Genomic DNA, 19,001 nt, shown 5'->3' on the forward strand with positions numbered 1-19,001 from the left:
GTTTTAAATTTTAGGGTTATGGGTAGATTTGATATTTTCCCCTGGAAGTCATTTTTTCCTTTTGTTCCGTAACTGTAGGATTTTGATTTTTCAAGAAACTATAAGACCAACCCTCATGGTTCTTCTTAACTAAGGTTGAAAGTATGAATAACATGAGCTGATCACTTACTCATTTGTTTCTTCTTATTTTGATAGTAAGTCTGGAGAAAATGGGTGGATAACATTCTTAAAGTCAGAATTAGTAAATTATCAGTCTCAAGATTAGATTTTATACATTTTTGTGTGTCTTCTTCCATGTTTGCCCTGTATCTTTACCCCTCAAATGGACACACATGCCCCTTGCATACTTGTCTCTCTTTGCCTTTGTATCAGCCTGAAATCAACAGCAGTACTTCATCTTCATAGATTTTAAAATGTAGTACTTTTTATGGATAATGACTTTCCACTAAATCCTCTAAATGTATTTCAGTATTTCAGAAAAGACATTCCTTGATAAAATTTTATTTTTGTTTGACTTTTTAAAACTTAGAGTTATACATTGAAATTATCACTGGCTATTCAAGATAGTTTTCTTGAAAAATGTTTCAATTCATTTTTGGACCCAGTACTGATTTGGGAGAGAATGTGATTTCAGTGAGAGTGAGAAATAGGATTAAATCTTTATCTTAGATGCAGAGCACACCAAATAGCTTTTATTAGTCACTGCATTTTTCACATTTTGGGAAAGAGTTCTTAATGATCTGCTCTTTCCACAGAATATAATATACTATAGAGTTTTGTCCTCGGGTCATGCAGTGTCATAATCTTGTTTTAAGATTTGACACATAATTTCTTGGCTACCAAGAAAAGATACAGTCCTAAAAAACTCAGTTGCTCCTGGCTTTGTAATTTGTTTACTGAGCAGCACAGTTCAAGATAGGAATGAAATGATTGAAACTATTTTCTGCCTTTTGTTCCCAGATTTAGAGCATGTGTTTGGCTCCCTCATGTCTTACTAACAATTTTGCTTCTCGTGTTGCCATTTCCACTGTTTTCCTGTGTGTGGGTGTCCTCTCCCTGTCATTTATCGTTTGAGTTTCTTCACCGTCCTCTTGATTTGGCTTACCCTGGTCCCGCTCCATTGGGTTTTGGTCTCTGTGTCTGTGTCCACGCCCCTCAGAACGCCAGTCTCCCGCCCTTTGTGGCTTCCACGCCAGGCTTCTGTCCCTGCACCGTCGGGGGGCTTGGTTTGGGACTTCCTGGGAAAGTGAGTGTCGAGTAAGGTGACAGCTCTGGACTTGAGGAGTTGCTGCTGCCGCTCTGCTGCCTCTGGGGGCTTGCTGGGGAGTCTGCTTGATCAGAAATAAAGACCAGCCTGTTGTATGTCCAGCAGAACAGTACCTGTTAGGTCCACCACTTGTGGATTGAGTATGTGTCCTCTCTGGTAAGGGTCAGATATTGCTAGCTGTAATTGTCTCATTCTTGGCTTGAAGCCCGTCTTTTGTGTGGTGGTTCTTTTGCCGGAGTGCCCGTTAAGGAGTAGCCTCTTAGCTGGTGTGGCTGTGATGCCAAACGCCAATTCATTTGGGAAGCAGATGCATTTTTACAGGGCATTCAGCCACCTCCTAAGTGCAACAATGAACACAGGCTGTTACAATCATTGGACTAAAGAAAATTCTTATTATTCTTTTAAAATTTTCTCGTACTTATGTAAGATTCTCTTAACATCGAAAGGTTTAGATTAAGTCATAAAGAATTCCCAGACATATTCTTTGTGGTCTTGGAAAAAATAGCCCCTTTCACTGCTCGTACAAAACAACAGGAGCTTCTGTCAGATGATTTAGTGTTGTACCAGTGTCTTGAGCTACTGAGGATTAAGTAAGCCTACCCATACATCCGCAGATGTAAGATGTTTTTCCCAATTAAATCTAAGAAGTACTGTTTCTAAATTTGTATTCTGTCCTATGCTGTATATCAGTTGGAGTTCAACCAAAGAGGCAGAACCAGTAGAAGAGATACGTACATATATTTATTTATATAAGGTACATATGGGCTTCCCTGGTGGCTCAGTTGGTAAAGAATCCGCCTTCAGTGCAAGAGACCCAGATTCAGTCCCTGAGTGGGGAAGATTCCCTGGAGAAGGAAATGGCAACCCACTCCAGTACTCTTGCCTGGAGAATCCCATGGACAGAGGGGCCTGGTGGGCTACAGTCCATGGGGTCACAAAGAGTCAGACACGACTGAGCGACTAAACCACCAGCAAGATATATGCAAATATATATCTGATTTATTACAAGGAATTGTCTAGTGTGACTGTCAGCATCCGGCTAAGCAGGTCTAAGACCTATACAGGAAAGCTGCCAGGAGGAGGAGACCCCTGCAGAATAGACTCCACAGGCCTGGGCCATACTGTGGTCCACAGGCAGAGTTTCTTCTCTTTCCTTGGGAAGCCTGCTTTTAGGGCCTTCCAAAGGATTCAGATATGCCCACTTCGATTATCTGGGATAATTTCTTTTACTGAAATGGATTATAGGCTTTAATTATATTTATAAAATACTTTCATAACAGCATCTAGATTAGCGTTGGATTAAATTAATGGAACGCTATAACCTAGCCAGGTTGACACTTCCGGAAGGTCATCACCTGGTGGTTCTGGGTAGTCTGCTAGATCAATTTAGGTAAGAAGAGAAGAAAAACAAACCTGGAGATTGACATGTTATACAGGGTACAGCATTACTATAGAAAAGACTTCTTGTTGAACTTCAGACTCAAGTCTGGTCTTTTAATTTTTGTGGCCAATACTAAATGATAGTGGCTTGAGGGGATGTTTAAATGGAAGGCTAGTAGGTTATTTTGGATCCTAGATTGCTCATCTTAGGTCCTAGAACTGTAGTGTACATAGAGATGTAAAATGGAGAGGAAAAGGCAAGATAGTGTACTACTGCTGGAACTGTTCGGACAAAGACAAGAGAACCAGGGGTTGGTGGTGTGTTATTGACACACACACACACACACATTTTTGGGCCAGACTTGTGAGTAGTTTTACTGTTAGGAGGAAACTTACTTTTTCTGTTTGTGATGGTTAATTTTATTTCCTTTGCTAATTGTCTTTTCCAGACCTCATCTAGAACTATTATTAATTCTAGGCTTTTGCATCATGATTAAACTTAGATTTTGGGGACTAGCAAGAGTACTTGTGTTTATAATGTTTCTAAGGGAACTGTTAATACATTCTAATTTATAAACAACTGGCTTTATTTAAAAATTGATACATGATCTGTTCATAAGATTTGGAGCTACTTGATTTTTTTTAAATTTCATCATTTTTTTAGTCTTTATTGAATTTGTTACACTGTTGCTACTGTTCAGTTTTTTGGCCCTGAGGCATGTGGGGTCTTAACTCCCTGACCAGGGAGAGGGAGCAACCCTGCACCCCCTGCATTAGAAGGCAAAATCTTAACCACTGGACCACCAGGGAAGTCCCTTGATTTTTTTTTTTTTTAAAGCAAGAGTGTTTCCTGTTTGCTCAGAGTTCAGGCTCAAGGTAGCCCCTCAGATTAAGTCTAAATGGTTGAAGCAGTCATTTTTAACTTCATTTTGGTGAGAAGAGTCTATGCTTCTGTAGATCAAGATCAACATGATGAACTGAGCTTGAACCCAGAGAATGGGGTTGTTTTCCCATCACGCCACCCTTAAACCTTGTGACTTGAGGATGTGGTCTTTTGTGGTTTTTTATTTGCTTTTAAAACCTACCAATACCTGAATTTCATGTAATGAAAATGGACTAGAATTTTCTTTCCCCTTATTCATTTGTGGGAATCTGACACTTTGTAACTGTTATCTTTTTCTGGAGGGGAAGCTTTAAAAACCTCCCTTAGGTAGTAATTTCTTTCCTTCTTTTATGCCTTCTGATAGTATCTTTCTCAGTCTCTCCCAGCACTGTACATTGTTGAGGACCCAATGAAGATATATGTTAAAACAGAGATGTGGCTCCTTTCTCATTTCACTCTCTAATCATTGCACATTTTATCTTCCCATTCCCTGAACATTCAGACCTTTCATTAAATCGATACTAGTCGTCTTCCCTGTTTGTTATATTGAAAATAATCTTATGTTCATTTCCTGTATATGTTTGTAATATGTTTACCATTGCACATACACTTTTTTTCTGTAAAAATATAAGTAAACCCATATGCATTAAATAGTCTTATTTAATATAATTCAGTAGGGTTACTTTTCTTTCTTCAGGCTAAACAAACATGTAGATAAACTCTTCTGTCACAATAAAATACCACTTCTAAGTTTTATTTTTATATTTTAATATCTCTGAAACTGGGATACATGGCTAAATAACGGCATGATTTAATTGGTATATATTTTTTATTTCTTAATCATACTGGTCATCTTCTCTCTTTGGTGAATTGAAGGTGTCTGCAATGAGAGTGAATAAAATTGTTTCAGTGAGTGTGGGGATAAAAGAAAGTATTTCCAAATCAACATTATTTTCTCATGTATTCCATTTTAAATGTATGTAGCCAAAGGAATGTGTTTACTGTTATAATTAGGTATTTGACTTTTGTAACTGCATCCTGAAAGTTTGTTTGTTTAGGCTGACCTAAAATTTTTTGACATTTTCCTTGGGAAAGTGGGTTTCATGTTTGTGATTTATTTTGGTATCACGGTGTATTCAGGCCTCTATGGCACAGTGTAACCTGGAAGTATAAACCTACATCTTTAGTCTTCATATTTGTAAATATGTTTTCTGTAAAGAAATCCTGAATTGATCATGCAGCTTAATGTCTTCAGAAATCTCCCATAAGGAAATTAAGCTGTATGTAGATTTGGCATAAATTAGTATACAATTCATGAGGGAAAAGATTCATTAAAGAATTTCCTTAAAGTTTGCAGTTGTGTATCTTCGATCCATGAAGGACAGTATCAGGTCTTGATATAGTTGGAAAAGAGGAAAAATGAGCATGGTGGTTGTATGTTCTTTCTTGAGGGAGAATGGATGGTGTTTTTAAAAAATGAAAGAGGAAAAGCAAGATGCTTTGAGTGTCATAACTGGAAACGACTGTTCTTTATCTGATCCTGCTTGCTTTAGCCTGCTTTCTTTTTCCTCCTCCTTGATGAATTTCACTGATTTTCATTTAAAAGAAGAATAAATTATACAGTTTTACATAGTCAATTCCACTACGCCATCTTTCCACAGTTTCTTGTGGGCACAGCACCTTATAATTTATTACAGTCTCGATAGAAATTTTGGTGTTACACTTTAAAATGTAAACATAAGAATTATATATAGTTACTCTATATGCAGATTTTTTTCTCCTAAATTTATTTCCCAAGAGCTAAACACGCCAACATAAACTATGACTCCTGAAGTATAAAATAGGTAAAAAGATCCTTAAAGTTGCTCACTCTTGACAAGAATAAACTTAATTTTTTTTCAGGGATTTTCCCATGTTTCATATAAAGCCTTGCATCTGTATGAGATCTCAGTGAGTGTCATTGTTGATTTAAAATTATTCTAACTTAATCTGTTATAACCAACAAAAATAAAAAAGATCATTGGGAACAGTCATTTAGATAAATGATTGACCTCACTTTGAACATTGTCTGCGTTCTGCTAGAGATCCATGGATTTTTGTAGATTCCTTTTCAAGAACCTGTAAGCATCAGAGAACAGCTAAAAGTATGTCCAGGTGTGTTTGCAGACCTGCATTCCTCTCCGGGATTCACCGAGTACTCGCTGTGTGGTTGCGAGGAATTTTGTTTTCATTTTTTGTTTTTCTCTTTTTCTCTTTTATAATGGCAGTCATACATTTTATCCTTGCCTTCCCATTATTCTAACAATGAGTTTTTAAAAAACTCATTTTAGTATTGAAATGTTAGAAAACATTAAAGCACAAATTGAAATGGTGCTGGCATTCAAGAAATAAGCCTCTCGTTTTAGACTCTTAAAGTAAAATTTCAGTCCTGAAGACAAGCTGGATGGCCCTGGCTCTTAGGAGTCTAAGTGTTTGGAGAAGACCACTTTCAGTGAAATTGATTAATTGTTAAAAAGGGAAGGCTGCCTGTAACTATGAATACGAAAGCAATAATGAACCTCAGGGGTTTGTGCTCGGTACGGATACGAAGCATGACTACTTTGCATCTCTGTCTGCTGAGCAGTATCAGAAACCAACTGGTATTTGTAGAGCCATTTCTTCTTCTTCATTATTGCTGTTAGATTGCACCATTTGGGGGCAGATTTGATCGATTTGAAGTGAGACATAATGGGTGTAATTAGCAAAACATTATTTTCACATTTGAGAAAATTATGTCAAATTTTCCAAATGAATGAGAGTTCTGTATTCTATAGAATCATTTCCGTGTTTTTCTGCTTTTGCTCCTAGGTAAGTTGGGTCTAAGAAATGGGCTGGGGTGAGTAAAGGAGTTGTCAGTTCTAAGACAACTTGGGTGTGTATAAACCCAAGCTGACTAACGTCATTAGATCACAGGTGGCTGTTAATACTCAAACAGGAAGGGCAATGACAGCTGGCCTTCCCTTCTTTTCCTTTGTGTTTGAGAAATTATTTTTTCTTTTTCCTGCCCCAGGAAATGGTAAATTTTAGACAAAATTCATCCCTTTAGAAACTTACATTAGGGTACAATGGTGTAATCTAATATGAAAATACACTTGTTGAAAGTCTGAGGTTACTCACTTTTGGTGTCTGTGCCGAATCTGCGTGTCTCCCTTCCTTTCTCTAATCCTGTGCTGTATGTTTCCTCTGTGTCTGTGAATAATGCGAATTCTGAATACTGCCCTCATTAACACTTTCTAACTTTTCTCTTTCACATTTCCTTCCTGGATTGGCCGTTTCCTTCAGTCTCACCTCAAGGTCAGTATGCTTGTCCTAAAACAAAGATATGTAACAGAACGTTGTATATTGACATTGTCTTGAACCCTCGTAAGCAGCTGAAATGATAAAAGGAACAAGATGTCTAGAAATTCAGGTATGAGTGTAGAAAACGTCATGAGTGTTAGATTGATTGGAAGAGTGGCATTACAGTTCTACCGTTCAAGGTCATGAGAGTGGTCAGAGAGCAAGAATCAGACCGACCAGGTTTTGACTGAGAGAAATGAAGGTGAAAAGCAGTCCCTGGGGGAACAAGGAGGGGAAGATACTGCTTTAACTTTGTTACAGTTTCATCAGAGACATTATGGCTCTTACACTAGCAGGTAAAGTGCAGCATGGACACGGGAGGGAGAGTAGCCACAGTGTAGATGTGTGTAAGAGCCTTGGAGTGATTGCACTGCACAGACCTATGCATACCCTTTCAGTTTGGGAGTTGTTTTGTGACTGCCGAATGCTGGCCACAGAAACAGTCCCCAGTGCTGCTGTTCATGTGTCAGGGGCTTGTGGTAGAGGCTTCACAGGTTTTATTTCCGTTGATCTTCCCAGCAGTCGTGTAGCATGGTTTGTGATTTCCACTTTTCAGGTGAGTAACACAATTACAGAGCCCATTAGGTAACTCAGCCATCTTTATTACTAAGTGAGTTAGTAAGAGAAGCTGGCAGAAAACAATCATAAATCTTCATTTTAAAAGTTGTTTATTCTGCCTGTGAGCCATGGCAGTGTAAATCGTGGTATGAGAATTTCTGATCAGGTTCAGGAAATGATATTGTTAATACCACATGCATTTTACCTTGGTGTTCAGTCATTCGGTCGTGCCCAACTCTTTGCGACTCCAAGGACTGCAGCACACCAGGCTTCCCTGTCCTTCACTATCTCCCAGAGTTTGCTGAAACTCATGTCCTTTGAGTCGATTGTGTCATCAAACCATCTCATCCTCTGTCACCCCCTTCTCCTGCCCTCAATCTTTCCCAGCATCAGGGTCTTTCCAGTGAGTCAGCTCTTCGCATCAGGTGACCAGGGTATTGGAGCTTCAACTTGAGCATCAGTCCTTCCAATGAATATTCAGGGTTGATTTCCTTAAGGGTTGACTGGTTTGATCTCTTTGTAGTCTGGGGACTCTCAAGAGTCTTCTCCAGCACCACAGTTCAAAAGCATCAATTCTTTGGCATTCAGTCTTTTACCTTTCTCCTAGCAGCAGTTTTCTAATATGTTTGCTGTTTATGAAAGCACTTGTCTCTGATTCTCACAAATAGCATATGGATTACACAGATCAGATCATTATTCTGATGAGGATCTGAGACTAGGGAACATGATTTCTACATCTAGAGTCAGCTGACTACTTGGTAGTAGTCCTCAGATTTGAAGCCAGATATTCTCACTTCAGCCTCAGGGCTTCTCATATGATATACAGTCTAGCCTAGGAATTAATCTGAGCTCTGGGGTCCCATACTGCTCAGAGGTTCTTAGGTACTTTTCTCACTGTGATATTCCCATCTGTAAAGTTGGGGGTAGTTTTCTCCAGTCTGAAGGGCTGTTGTGAATGTTGAATGAGTTAATACAAATAGCCCTTGGACCAGCATCTGGCACAGGCTGAGCAGTCAGTAAACGGAGCTGTTGTGATCACTACTTTTTGCTTTTTTCAGAATCCTGTTTGGTCCAGGGTACCACCACATGGTGCCATACACTCCAGGTTTGTAAAACACCACACGGGGGGCCCTTGATTCCTGTCAGGATTGATAGCAGGTACAGAGGAGAGCCCGCCGCAGAGTTGTATGTGTGCAGCTGAGGAAAGAAGCCTTGTTTCCTCTGTAATGATATTTTCAGGCGCTGAAGTTTCTGTTATAGGTAGAAAGATGCAGTTGAGGCTTTTTGGGGGGAAAAAGGTTGTCTCTCCCATTTCTGTTCCCTGATGTTTATTCTCAAGACTTAACGATATTTTTTAAAAAGTCCCCTTACCTTTGACTCTTAAAAAATAGTTTGTTTAGGGTATGATGAGTTTGTTAATAAAATCAAATCTTTGTTTTGTAATTACTTATGGAATCTGATCCAGGAAGGGGTTCTCCAGTCACTCACACCACCCTCTGCTTTCTCTCTGCACTGTAGCAGTCTCAGAAGGTCTGTCTGTGCTCCTCCTCCCCCTGCTTTTGTCAGAGGTCCTCACGTCCCAGCTCTGTTCTGAGGCTAAACTTCCTGTTCACTCCTTCCCTCTGACCAGTTTTCAAATCCTTGTTCCATAAATTGAATCCTCCTCTTCCTCCTCCTCATTTCCTTTGTTTCTCTTCTTTCCTTCCCACAGACGCCCAAACATAAAGCATAATCTAGTCTTCCCCATCCTTATGGAGCCGTGTGAGCAAGCGTTCCATCATCTTTCCCTTGGTTTCAGTTCACCACAGTGTCTTACTTTTACCTTTTACTTTTTCTTTCCCATTTGCACAGTTTTTGAAAGAATCATTTTTGCTCGATGCCTCCACGTTCACACTTCCCATTCATTTTCCAGAGCAATATAATTTGGGATCTTCTCTCATTGCCGGGCTAAAATTTCCTCAGTGATGTACCCTTTGCCAGATTGAGTAGCCTTGTTTGTCTTGAACCTGTCTAAAACCTGTCGGTTAGGTTAGGTTAGGTTAGTGACCATCTCCCTTCTTTTTGTAACTGTGCTTCTATAGTTTATGTGACATTGTTTTCTGCCAGCTCTTACCACCTCCTTGACAGTTTTTAGCCTATTTTGCTTTTCATCTTTTACACATTTCTCAATGTTCTGTAAAAAAATTCCTTTTTTCATCTAAGTTATCTGTCACTTGACTTGTTAACCACCAAAGACTTGTTAACCATCTTTGACTCTTTTTAAAAATAAACAGCTTTGTTAGGATGATGAGTTTGTTAAAAAAAAATAAAACTTGTGGAAACATTTTTACGGAAGTGTCCATGAATAAACCGTTTTCATTACAGAAGAAATCCTAAGTGTTTGCAATAAAAGTAGCAAGCACAAATGGTGATTTAAAAGTGATTTTCCAATTTTCTGCTTTAAACATTTTCTCCACATTGTAGTAAATCAGTTAGGGTACCACATAAGTAATTCCAAATCTGAACACAAGTCAGCTTTAGTAGAAAAATATCATGAAGGTTTTTGCTTTGTGTGTGAGGACTTTCTAAATTAAGCTTCAAGGGTACTCATATTTTTACTGGGAAGTTTTATTGCTTTGTCCCACATTTTGTCTTTTGCATGTTTTGATCTAAATGTTACTAAACAAACCGTTATGAAAGGCTCCAAGAGAATCTTTCCATGGAAGTCATTGGTGTAGACATAATTCTCTGAGTTACAAGTTATCTTAATTATAATATTGTTAGCTGTTCATTTTTATTTGGTGGTAAAAGCCATTAAACTATACTTATTCCTAAATAAGTTTTTTCCAAGTAATAAAAAACACAACAAGTTTTGTTCTTCCAGTGGCAAGGATCATTTTGGCTGTATAGTATATTAAAAATCCTCTTTTCACTTCAGAGTAGAATTTAGTGCAGTATTTTTTTTTTTTTTTCTACATAGAGGCATTTTAATTACGGTTTGGTTAAGTCTAGTTGAATAGGCCATCAAGAGAGTCTAATTTATTGATGGATTAGATGTTTAGATTATTATATGACTTTGGGCAAGATGCTTAACCCTCCACTGTTTGTTTTAGCCTGTTTGTGTTAATAGTGAGTTACCTGTAGTGTTTGTGTTTTTGTGTCTCCGCTAAGCTTTTCCAGTTTGAATGGGTTGGTTTGTTTCTGCTCTTCCTCGCTTGTCCTACCCTGCGCTCCTCTGTCCACCTTTCCATTCAGTACAGAGCAGAAAGATTTTATTTAGAGTGACGACGACTCAAGGTTCACACTCGGAATCCTTAGATACACATCTCGTTAGTTCCTGTTCACTGACATTAACCCCAGAGAATGAATACAAAGAACAGATTCCATGTATTGACGAAAAGATAGGATTCAGTCCACAATTCATCTTTACTTTTTATTGTATAACAGCAGCTTCAGCTAAAGGCAAGACATTGAGAAAGTGAAGCCTGTAAATGTCATCTCTGTCACTCTTAGATCTAAACAGATTGGGCTCAATATTATTATTACTCATGCTTTATTTAGCCGTGACCTCTGCAGACCTCTGTTCACAACAAATGTTTGCAATCTGTGGGATGCTTCCTTCTGTGTTAAGCCCAGAGTCCCTATTTTGTTATGTAATAAAAGTTAAATAACATAGTCTTACTGTTTTGAATGATACATTGGTAGAAATAAGCGTGTGAACATAGACCTGTGCTGATCCACCAAAGTCTTCCACTGAAGAGTTGAGTTTCACGCCATCACACATTGAGAAGTGGTAAACGTTATTTTTCTAGATCGCAGTTGTAGATACCTACCTGGTGTTCTGTAGGTGAGCTAAAGCTGGTGAATCCAGTAGAGAAGGGAGGAAAGACTAATTTTCATTTAGTCACGATTTGAGTTCCTGTGATGGACAGGAAGGTCTGGTGTGCTTCAGTTCATGGGGTCGCAAAGAGTCGGACACGACTGAGCAACTGAACTGAACTGAACTGAACTGGGTTCCTGTAGGGGTGCCAGATTTAGCAAATTAAAATTTGAGATGTCCAGTTAAAATTGAATTTCAGAGATGGAATGAATACATTTTTTGTATTAATATATCCTATGAATATTGAGATATTCTTATCTAGAATATTATTTGTCATTTATCTGAAATATGAATTTGCCTGAACGTCTTGTACTTTATCTGACAAACCGTGGTGATCTAGTTTGGAGATTAAGCAATGAGCGTGAGAGAACGTGCCACAGGCTGTCATTACCTGATTTTAAAGGATGTTAATTAGATATAAACCATGATGGCTTGTTTTCTCATTGTTAGTTCAGTTTATTGATGCAACTTTTGGGCAGAGTTGAGTGGATTTTTCTAATTGTCACATCCTCCCCACTTCATCCCCCTTCGATTTGTTTCCAGAAGTTTGGAAATCTGATTGTATCATTTCCCTTCTTTAAGTCTTTCACACTTAGGATGAACTGCAGCTTCCTTGCTCAGCAGGATACAGTTATATGGCCTTTGTTTACTTTCGGCTTCCTTTTTCTTTGTTCTGCTGGTCCGAGTTTATGCTGCAGTCACACTGAGTGTGGCTTCCCGCAGAGGGACACACTCTCCTTTTTTCAGGGCTTTATCACCGCTCTTCTCTCTGCCTAGTGGCCTGGACCAATCCCTCAGGAAGTTCAGAGGCAGGTCATTTTCCAGGAAGCTTTTCCTGATCCCCACTGCCACCCCTGCCCCCTTCCCGGGGTCCTTTCCTAGCACTTAGCATATCCTGTATTTGCTCAGATGCCTGGGAGATATTTGAGAGCAGAAACTGTTTTTATACATGGATTGATATTCCTAGTGTTTGATACGTGAGAGTGTAGTTCCACTAAATACTCGTCTCCTTAATGAGTAAGGAAAATGTGATGGGCTTAGCAGAGTGTCAGAGCTCAGGTAGATGTAGGTCCTCTTGCATTGCAGAGCCCAGGTTTTCTTGGGCTGCGCCTTACATATATTTCTTGCTCGTTAGTCATGATTCCACTCTTGAATGAGATTAATCTCTACCTATGACCTGGAGTTTGGTCTGGTCTTCTTATCTAGTGTGGAGGCAGTGGAGTCCAATAGGGGGCTTCAGAAGTAGATGGAATGACCTGGTGCTTAAGCTGTGGCCTTAGATCTTTATGCCATAAGTTCATATACATATATGTTACATAAGATGGTTGCATGGCATCACTGACTCAATGAGCATGAGTTTGAGCAAACTCCAGGAGACATCAAAGGACAAGGAAGCCTGGCGTGCTGCAGTCCATGGGGTTGCAAAGAGTCGGTTACAACTGAGCGACTAAACAATGTTACATATAGCTTTTGAAAGTTGAAAATATTTAATAACAGTAAAATTAGAGTTGTGTTACAAACCTTTCTTCATCAGCCATTCTGCAGTTTCATCACTTTGATGTCAAGAGCCTGTTTTCATATGCCAGCAAAAATCTCTGAATTGGTTTCCTTCTTCTGCCATCTCACTCTGTCCCAGGCCTCTTTCCGTTCTGTTTCATCGTGCTCCACAAAGCACTCACTTGCGCAGGTGCTCCCAGAGCACTCTGGTTAACAGCTAGCTGCTGTTGGCATGGAGAGCTTGGCCAGGTTGGGAGGACTTCACATCAGGAACTCTGGCTGCTTCTCAACTCTTCCTTGCATCGTGGTGTCAATTAATAAACACCTTTCCTGTGCATGTATACAAAGAGCTTGGGTTTTCTCCCCTTATCCACAGGCAGGTGAAGGACCAGAATAAGAAAGTGGCCAGTCTGAAGCACAAGGAGCAGGTGGAGAAGAAGAAGAGCGCCCAGATGCTGGAGGAGGCCCGGCGGCGGGAGGACACCCTCAGTGACAGCTCCCAGCAGCTGCAGGTGGGCGAGGGGCCGGGCGGGGGGCTGGGCAGGGGACCAGGCCTGGCAGGGCCCTCCCCACGGGCACGAGGCTCTCTGCATCCTCACCTTCTGCGCTTTTTCCTTCTAACCTCTTTTTCCTTCTGCCTGCTACCTTCCTCTCAGTCCAGCTGCTTAGCAGTAAAGGAGAGGCTTTCAATAGAAAAGGCCAGTTTTATTGCACAGCTTTGTTGAGGAAACCTGAGCAAGGGAGAAAATCGTCTCCTGGAGGGAATCTGCCTGCTTGGTGAGTTCAGTGTCCACGGGCTCAACGGGGTCTTCAGGTGGTCAGCATCGATTGACCTTTTCCTTCAGTAAAGCACATCATTCATCTGGTGTGTGTCAGAGTGTTTTGCACTTTTTATAGATGAGGAAACTGTCTCAGAGAAATCGAATTACTTACCCACATGCACACAGGCACTTACAGCTCAGCTGAGACTTGAACTGAGATTTCCAGGATCTCTAGCCTGTCTGAATGAAGGTTTAAGTTTAGGGCATGCCGTGGACAGTGGAGATCTCTAAAGCTCCTGCCAAGACCACTAGCCGCTGCCAGTTTGTGTTTCTGTAACTGGTATGATAGAATGTTTATGCCACACTGCATAGTCACAAAATCTTTACTGGAGGATTTGGAGGAGTTATCTGTTATGTAGAAGCCATTTTTAGGCTTTATAACAAATTGACTTCAGACATGAAAATCTGACTTTTTAATTCCTTTTTTCATTCTTCTTTTATACAGCTTTTACTGATAACATACTCCTTATAGAAACAGTATGAAGTTCCTCCAATGTACCAACTTTTGAAAAAAGCCACTACCAGTTTTCCCTCACTCTTGCCAACAACAGTTGATACTATAAACTTTTTCCTCTTTTTTTATTTTTTAGTGCCAATCTGATAGGTGGAAAATATTTAATTTTTGTTTTAATTTATATTTATCTGATTTACCAGTGAGGGCTGAGTGTTTTTTCATGTCTTATATTTTCATTTGTTTAACTAATATAGTTAAAATCGCTCTTTTTCATGATGGCTTTTTCCATGTGGGTTTTTTACTTAGTTTATCCCTGTTTTGAGAACAGATATATATTTACCTATGAATATTTTTAAGTTGTTTCGGTCTTTCATTTCTGACCTTTTAATTTAAATAATTTTAGGTTGTTTTGTGTGGTGAGGGTCTTATGTTTTTCTTCTTTGCTAACAATTTCACTAGAGTATTTATAGAAAGTTATTTCACTGCTCCTAAGTTTGAATTGATATCTTTGTGTTTTATGAAATTGTTTAATAATTAGGTTGTTTCTGGATTTCAGTTTAACCTCATTTCTGGACTAGGATCACATTGTTTTTATCTATAGAGAATATTTGTTCGTTTCATAAGACAAGCCCTTCTTTATGGCAGCCCCTTACCTGTTTCATGTCTCATTCTCCCCCTCCACACTCCTACCTACTGTTCTCTGCTACCATCCTGTCTTTGTAAACCAAAATGTGCCCTGTTCATCATCTGTTAGTTGGTATGATAACATCAAAAGTGCCCTCATGTGTCATCTCTTATTTCCTCTTTATATAACTGGGCAAGATAAGTAAGTCAGGTTATCTGTTTATGTATTACATACAGATAAGACTAATTTATAGTGGATGAGGACTTTCCAAGGTTCTCAGTAAGTGGCAGATGTTAAGGTTATGAAAAATGATAACTGATGGTCGTATGTGAGATGCACATGCATGCAGTTCATTCGAACATGGGACAAGAGCGCTGGACTGAAGTGGGGTCCTTCAGTTCTGATCTCAGCTCTTCTGCTAATGAGCTCTGCTGCTTGTTTCTTAACCATGTCATTGCAGGTAACACCCCAGTGGTGGTGAGTATGACTTGCACCCTAAGGTCACCTCTAAATGGAAGTCCCCACTAAGGGACCCTGAGGATTCTTGGAGAAGCAGCTGAGGGTAGAACCCTTGGTGGGGACCAAGGGGTAGGAAAGCAGTTTATGGAAGGTTTGTGTTGTACACAGAGTTCTCATTACCTGAATTTGTTTTTAAGTTTCTGAATATACATACAGGTCCATCTACTGATATTTTCACGAAATAGGTGAGATGGAGGGACGGAATTATTTTAGTGTTTCCAGTGTAGGTATCATAATAATTCTAGTATTACAAAATATTCTTCATCATGTTAAAAAGACATCCCTTATAGTAATGACTAATGTTTTGAACTTTGATGATTAATGATTAATTTTTATCAAATGCCACCTTGGCTTCTAGAGATTAATTCTGCTAATCATGTTAATAAAGTCATAGTATTTTTTTTGTTGTTCGCGAAGAGGAAAGCTTGATTTAAACTAGAAGGTTGGTTTTTACCTTTCGTTATTCAGCGACTGTCAGTTATGGTCTTAAGTTCATTGGTGTCCTCACTCTTTCTGGCTACATTTTGCCACAAAGCAATGCTATTACTTTTCCATTTAACTTTCTTTATTCTGAAGAATAATACACATTTTTAAAAGTACATAAAACACACACATGCACAGTGTGAGTAATACATGTAAAGTAACTGTCTCAAGGAATTGGAACACGACTGACATCCAAGAAGTCATATGTATATTCCTTCCCAAGTCATCATTTATTCCCTTCCTTCATCATTGACTTCGATTGTTCTTTGCCATTCTTTACAATCTGTGTATGTATTTTTGAAAGTATAGGTTGGTTTTGCAAAAGAAAACAGGAACAGTAAACTAGAAACTAAAGGGATCAGTTGCCTAAGGGAGTGGTTAGAGGATTAGTAGAAAAGGAGGAAAAAGGGATGGGCAGTCAGTTGAAGAAGAAAGTGACTCTTCACATATCTCTGTAGTTCTGACTCTTTAACAGCCGAAATTGTTTCCCATCCTCTTAAAAACTAGAGAAACAAAACCAGTGGAAATGTGGGGTTGGGGGAACCCCACGGAGGAGGACAAACACTACCCAATGGACCAGTTTTATAAATGAGCAACATATCCACCCTCACAGGAGTGGGGAAGGCAGAAACGAACCTAAGGAGCTTTGGGAGCCATTTTCCTGAATACTGTGAAGCTCAAGACAAAAGAGCATTATTAGAATATAAATGTTGTGATAAAGAAATACATTGTAGACAATGAAGGCTGGGTTTTTTCATTATTCAAGAAGGAAGCTGCAAGTGAGTAAAGTGGGAAGACATAAAGTGCTGGAATCAGAAGTACTTGTAAGAACTCAGTGTTAAATTTATGTGCAGACAAAGAAGTACAGAGATGCTGGTGTGTGTCTGCACAGGGTTATTATAAATCCATGTATTTCATGCCTCTGTACTTGAGAAGCTGTAAGTACACCCAACACCCAGATTTTGGTTTCTGCGTACCTTCCTCCAGTAAAATGAACTGAGGCATCTTACAGAAGCAATCGATTTCAGGGCTGGGGCAGGGAAAGACACGTGAGTCTTGACCACCTTGTGGTTTCAGAGCTCAGCTGAAGGATGATGGCTGTGGGAAGACCATGTAGCCAACCTGGAGGAATATGTCCTGTGCTGAAATAAGCTGAGTCAAGAACAAGCAATGGTAGTTTTTTAATTTAATCCATCCTATGAAATAAATATCCATGAGTCTGTGCCCATGTAAGTAAATTTGAACAGGATCTGCTTTGCATTTTGACAGTACTGTTTTTTGCAGTATTTGGATATAGATTAGAATAAGTGTGGTTATGAAGAATTTATATGCCAGGACTTCCCTGGTGGTCCAGTGGGTACAACTCCATGCTCCCAAAGTAGGGATCCCGGGTTCGATCCCTGGTCAGGGAACTAGATCACCCAGGCTGCAACTAAGACCTGGTGCAATCAAATAAAATATTTTTTAAAAAGAAAGTATATGTGAATAAACATGTGTTCACATGTGCTTTGTGTAAATAGTGATGATGTAAGATGATCAAGGTCTCGCCTCTGAAGGAGCTCAGATCACAGTAGGAGGCCCCGTAGTAAGAATGAAGGTGGGAGTTGAGAGAGCTTTCTGGTAGTGAAGAGAAGAAAGAAGAGAGAGCGAATTTGAGATGTGTTACTTTTAGGTCAGAAGGCAAGATTGTCTTACAGATTGGAATGTGGGCACTAAGGGAGAGGCAGGAACGGGAGTGGCTCATAGGCTCTTGGTGTGGGGAACTCTGTGTGTGCCGATGCTCAGTGATAAGATGGGTTAACCCCAAGGCTGAGATCACCAGGTTCTCCAGGGAAAGAGAACAAGTCCATTTCCAACAAGTGAAGCTGTCTGAGAGCTTTTCTAATGGAGGTTTGAGCCAGCGGTGGGGTGTGCAGATTTGAAGTTTAGAGAAGCCTGGTGTTGTTAATTTTGGAGACTTGAGCTCAGAAATCATATTTTGATCTGTAAGAATCAGACACCTTCTAGAGATAAAATACTGACAGAAGAACATGGAGTTAGAGCTGAACCCTTGGCATCCTCACTGTTTAGAGCCAGAGTAATTAGGAGAGGCGCTCGAAGCAAATGAAAATGAGGAGGCCAGACGAGGCAGGAGAGGAAAAGGAGGTACAGCATCCCCGAGGTCAGGGGAAGACTGGGGATGCTTCTGGGAGGCTGAGAAGGAGGTCAGCATCCATGCACGCTCTGGTCCACCGTATCCAGGATGGTCAAGAGAGGGTACTCAGCAAACCCTCGGGGCTTGGCAAGGGGTGCCTTCCATTCTGACCTCTTGACCTTGGGTGTCATAGATGGTCCCGCATCCATCCAGACACTTTCCTTGACCAGTTTTCTGTTGGACACTCACCTAGATTCACTGCACCTTCCAAGATCTTTGGAGTATCTGCTTAGATGTATTGAATATATGTGACTGTTCTAAGACATGGTTACACAATGGATCTTTAAAGGATCTCTGCCACAACCCATGCATACTGACATTTAAACCGCTTTATGCTTCCAGTCGATACTCACAGATGCCAGGCATGGATGATAAAACATTGAGCACAGCCTGGAGATGAGCCTTTCCCTCTGTCATGTTTTTCGATCATTGCTCCTCTTCTGTTGACATTCTGCAGTGAGTTTCGCCTAACTTTCCACTACTCAGGAATTTAGCTCTGTATTAGTTAAAGTCAGTTCTAAGTTGTTTCATTCATTTCTATAAGTCATGTATCCCTGTAATTGGCTAAATTGGAAAATGGAAACCCACTCCAGTATTCTTGCCTGGAAAGTCCCATGGACAGAGGAGGCTGGCCCATGGGGGTCACAAGAGTTGGACATGACTTAGTGACTAAATGACACCTGTCGTCGTCCTCAGTAAGTGTTCATTGAGAGCCCGTTATGGAATTGTCATTTCTTTGAGTGCTGTGAGGAGAGAGATAAATAAGAATTATTTTACTCCCTGTGAATATTAGATATGCTTATTAAAAGCACTTTTTTTGTGTGCTGGATATGTGAAAAGATGTGACACAGTGCAATTCATGAGTAATTGCCAAGTGAAGAGCTGGAATTACATAAACCCCAGCAACGGAAACCTCCCAGATAAACAGTATAGGGAAGCAGGTCTTAGCTGATTTGACCGATAGTCATTTTGGGATTAGAAAAGCTTTGTATTGAAAGCCTACCCATCTTTTAAAGTTCAGATCAAATGTCCCCTGCCTGGTAAAGCCTGCCTAACTCCTCTCAGTGGGAATTAATCACACTC

General features: G+C 39.9%; 1 protein-coding gene across 5 annotated transcripts in view; it reads left to right on the forward strand.

Moving 5' to 3' along the window:
* The window catches only part of ERC1 (ELKS/RAB6-interacting/CAST family member 1), a 274,453-nt gene that overhangs the window by 111,456 nt on the left and 143,996 nt on the right, over positions 1-19,001 (forward strand). For all 5 annotated transcript variants that reach the window (XM_065943059.1, XM_065943083.1, XM_065943090.1 and 2 more), the window contains one exon: positions 13,199-13,334. In XM_065943059.1, the coding sequence (XP_065799131.1) occupies positions 13,199-13,334 (136 nt within the window). The remainder of the gene's footprint in view (positions 1-13,198; positions 13,335-19,001) is intronic.

This window comes from Muntiacus reevesi, chromosome 1 (genome assembly GCF_963930625.1).
Source record: "Muntiacus reevesi chromosome 1, mMunRee1.1, whole genome shotgun sequence".
NCBI classification, from domain to species: domain Eukaryota; kingdom Metazoa; phylum Chordata; class Mammalia; order Artiodactyla; family Cervidae; genus Muntiacus; species Muntiacus reevesi.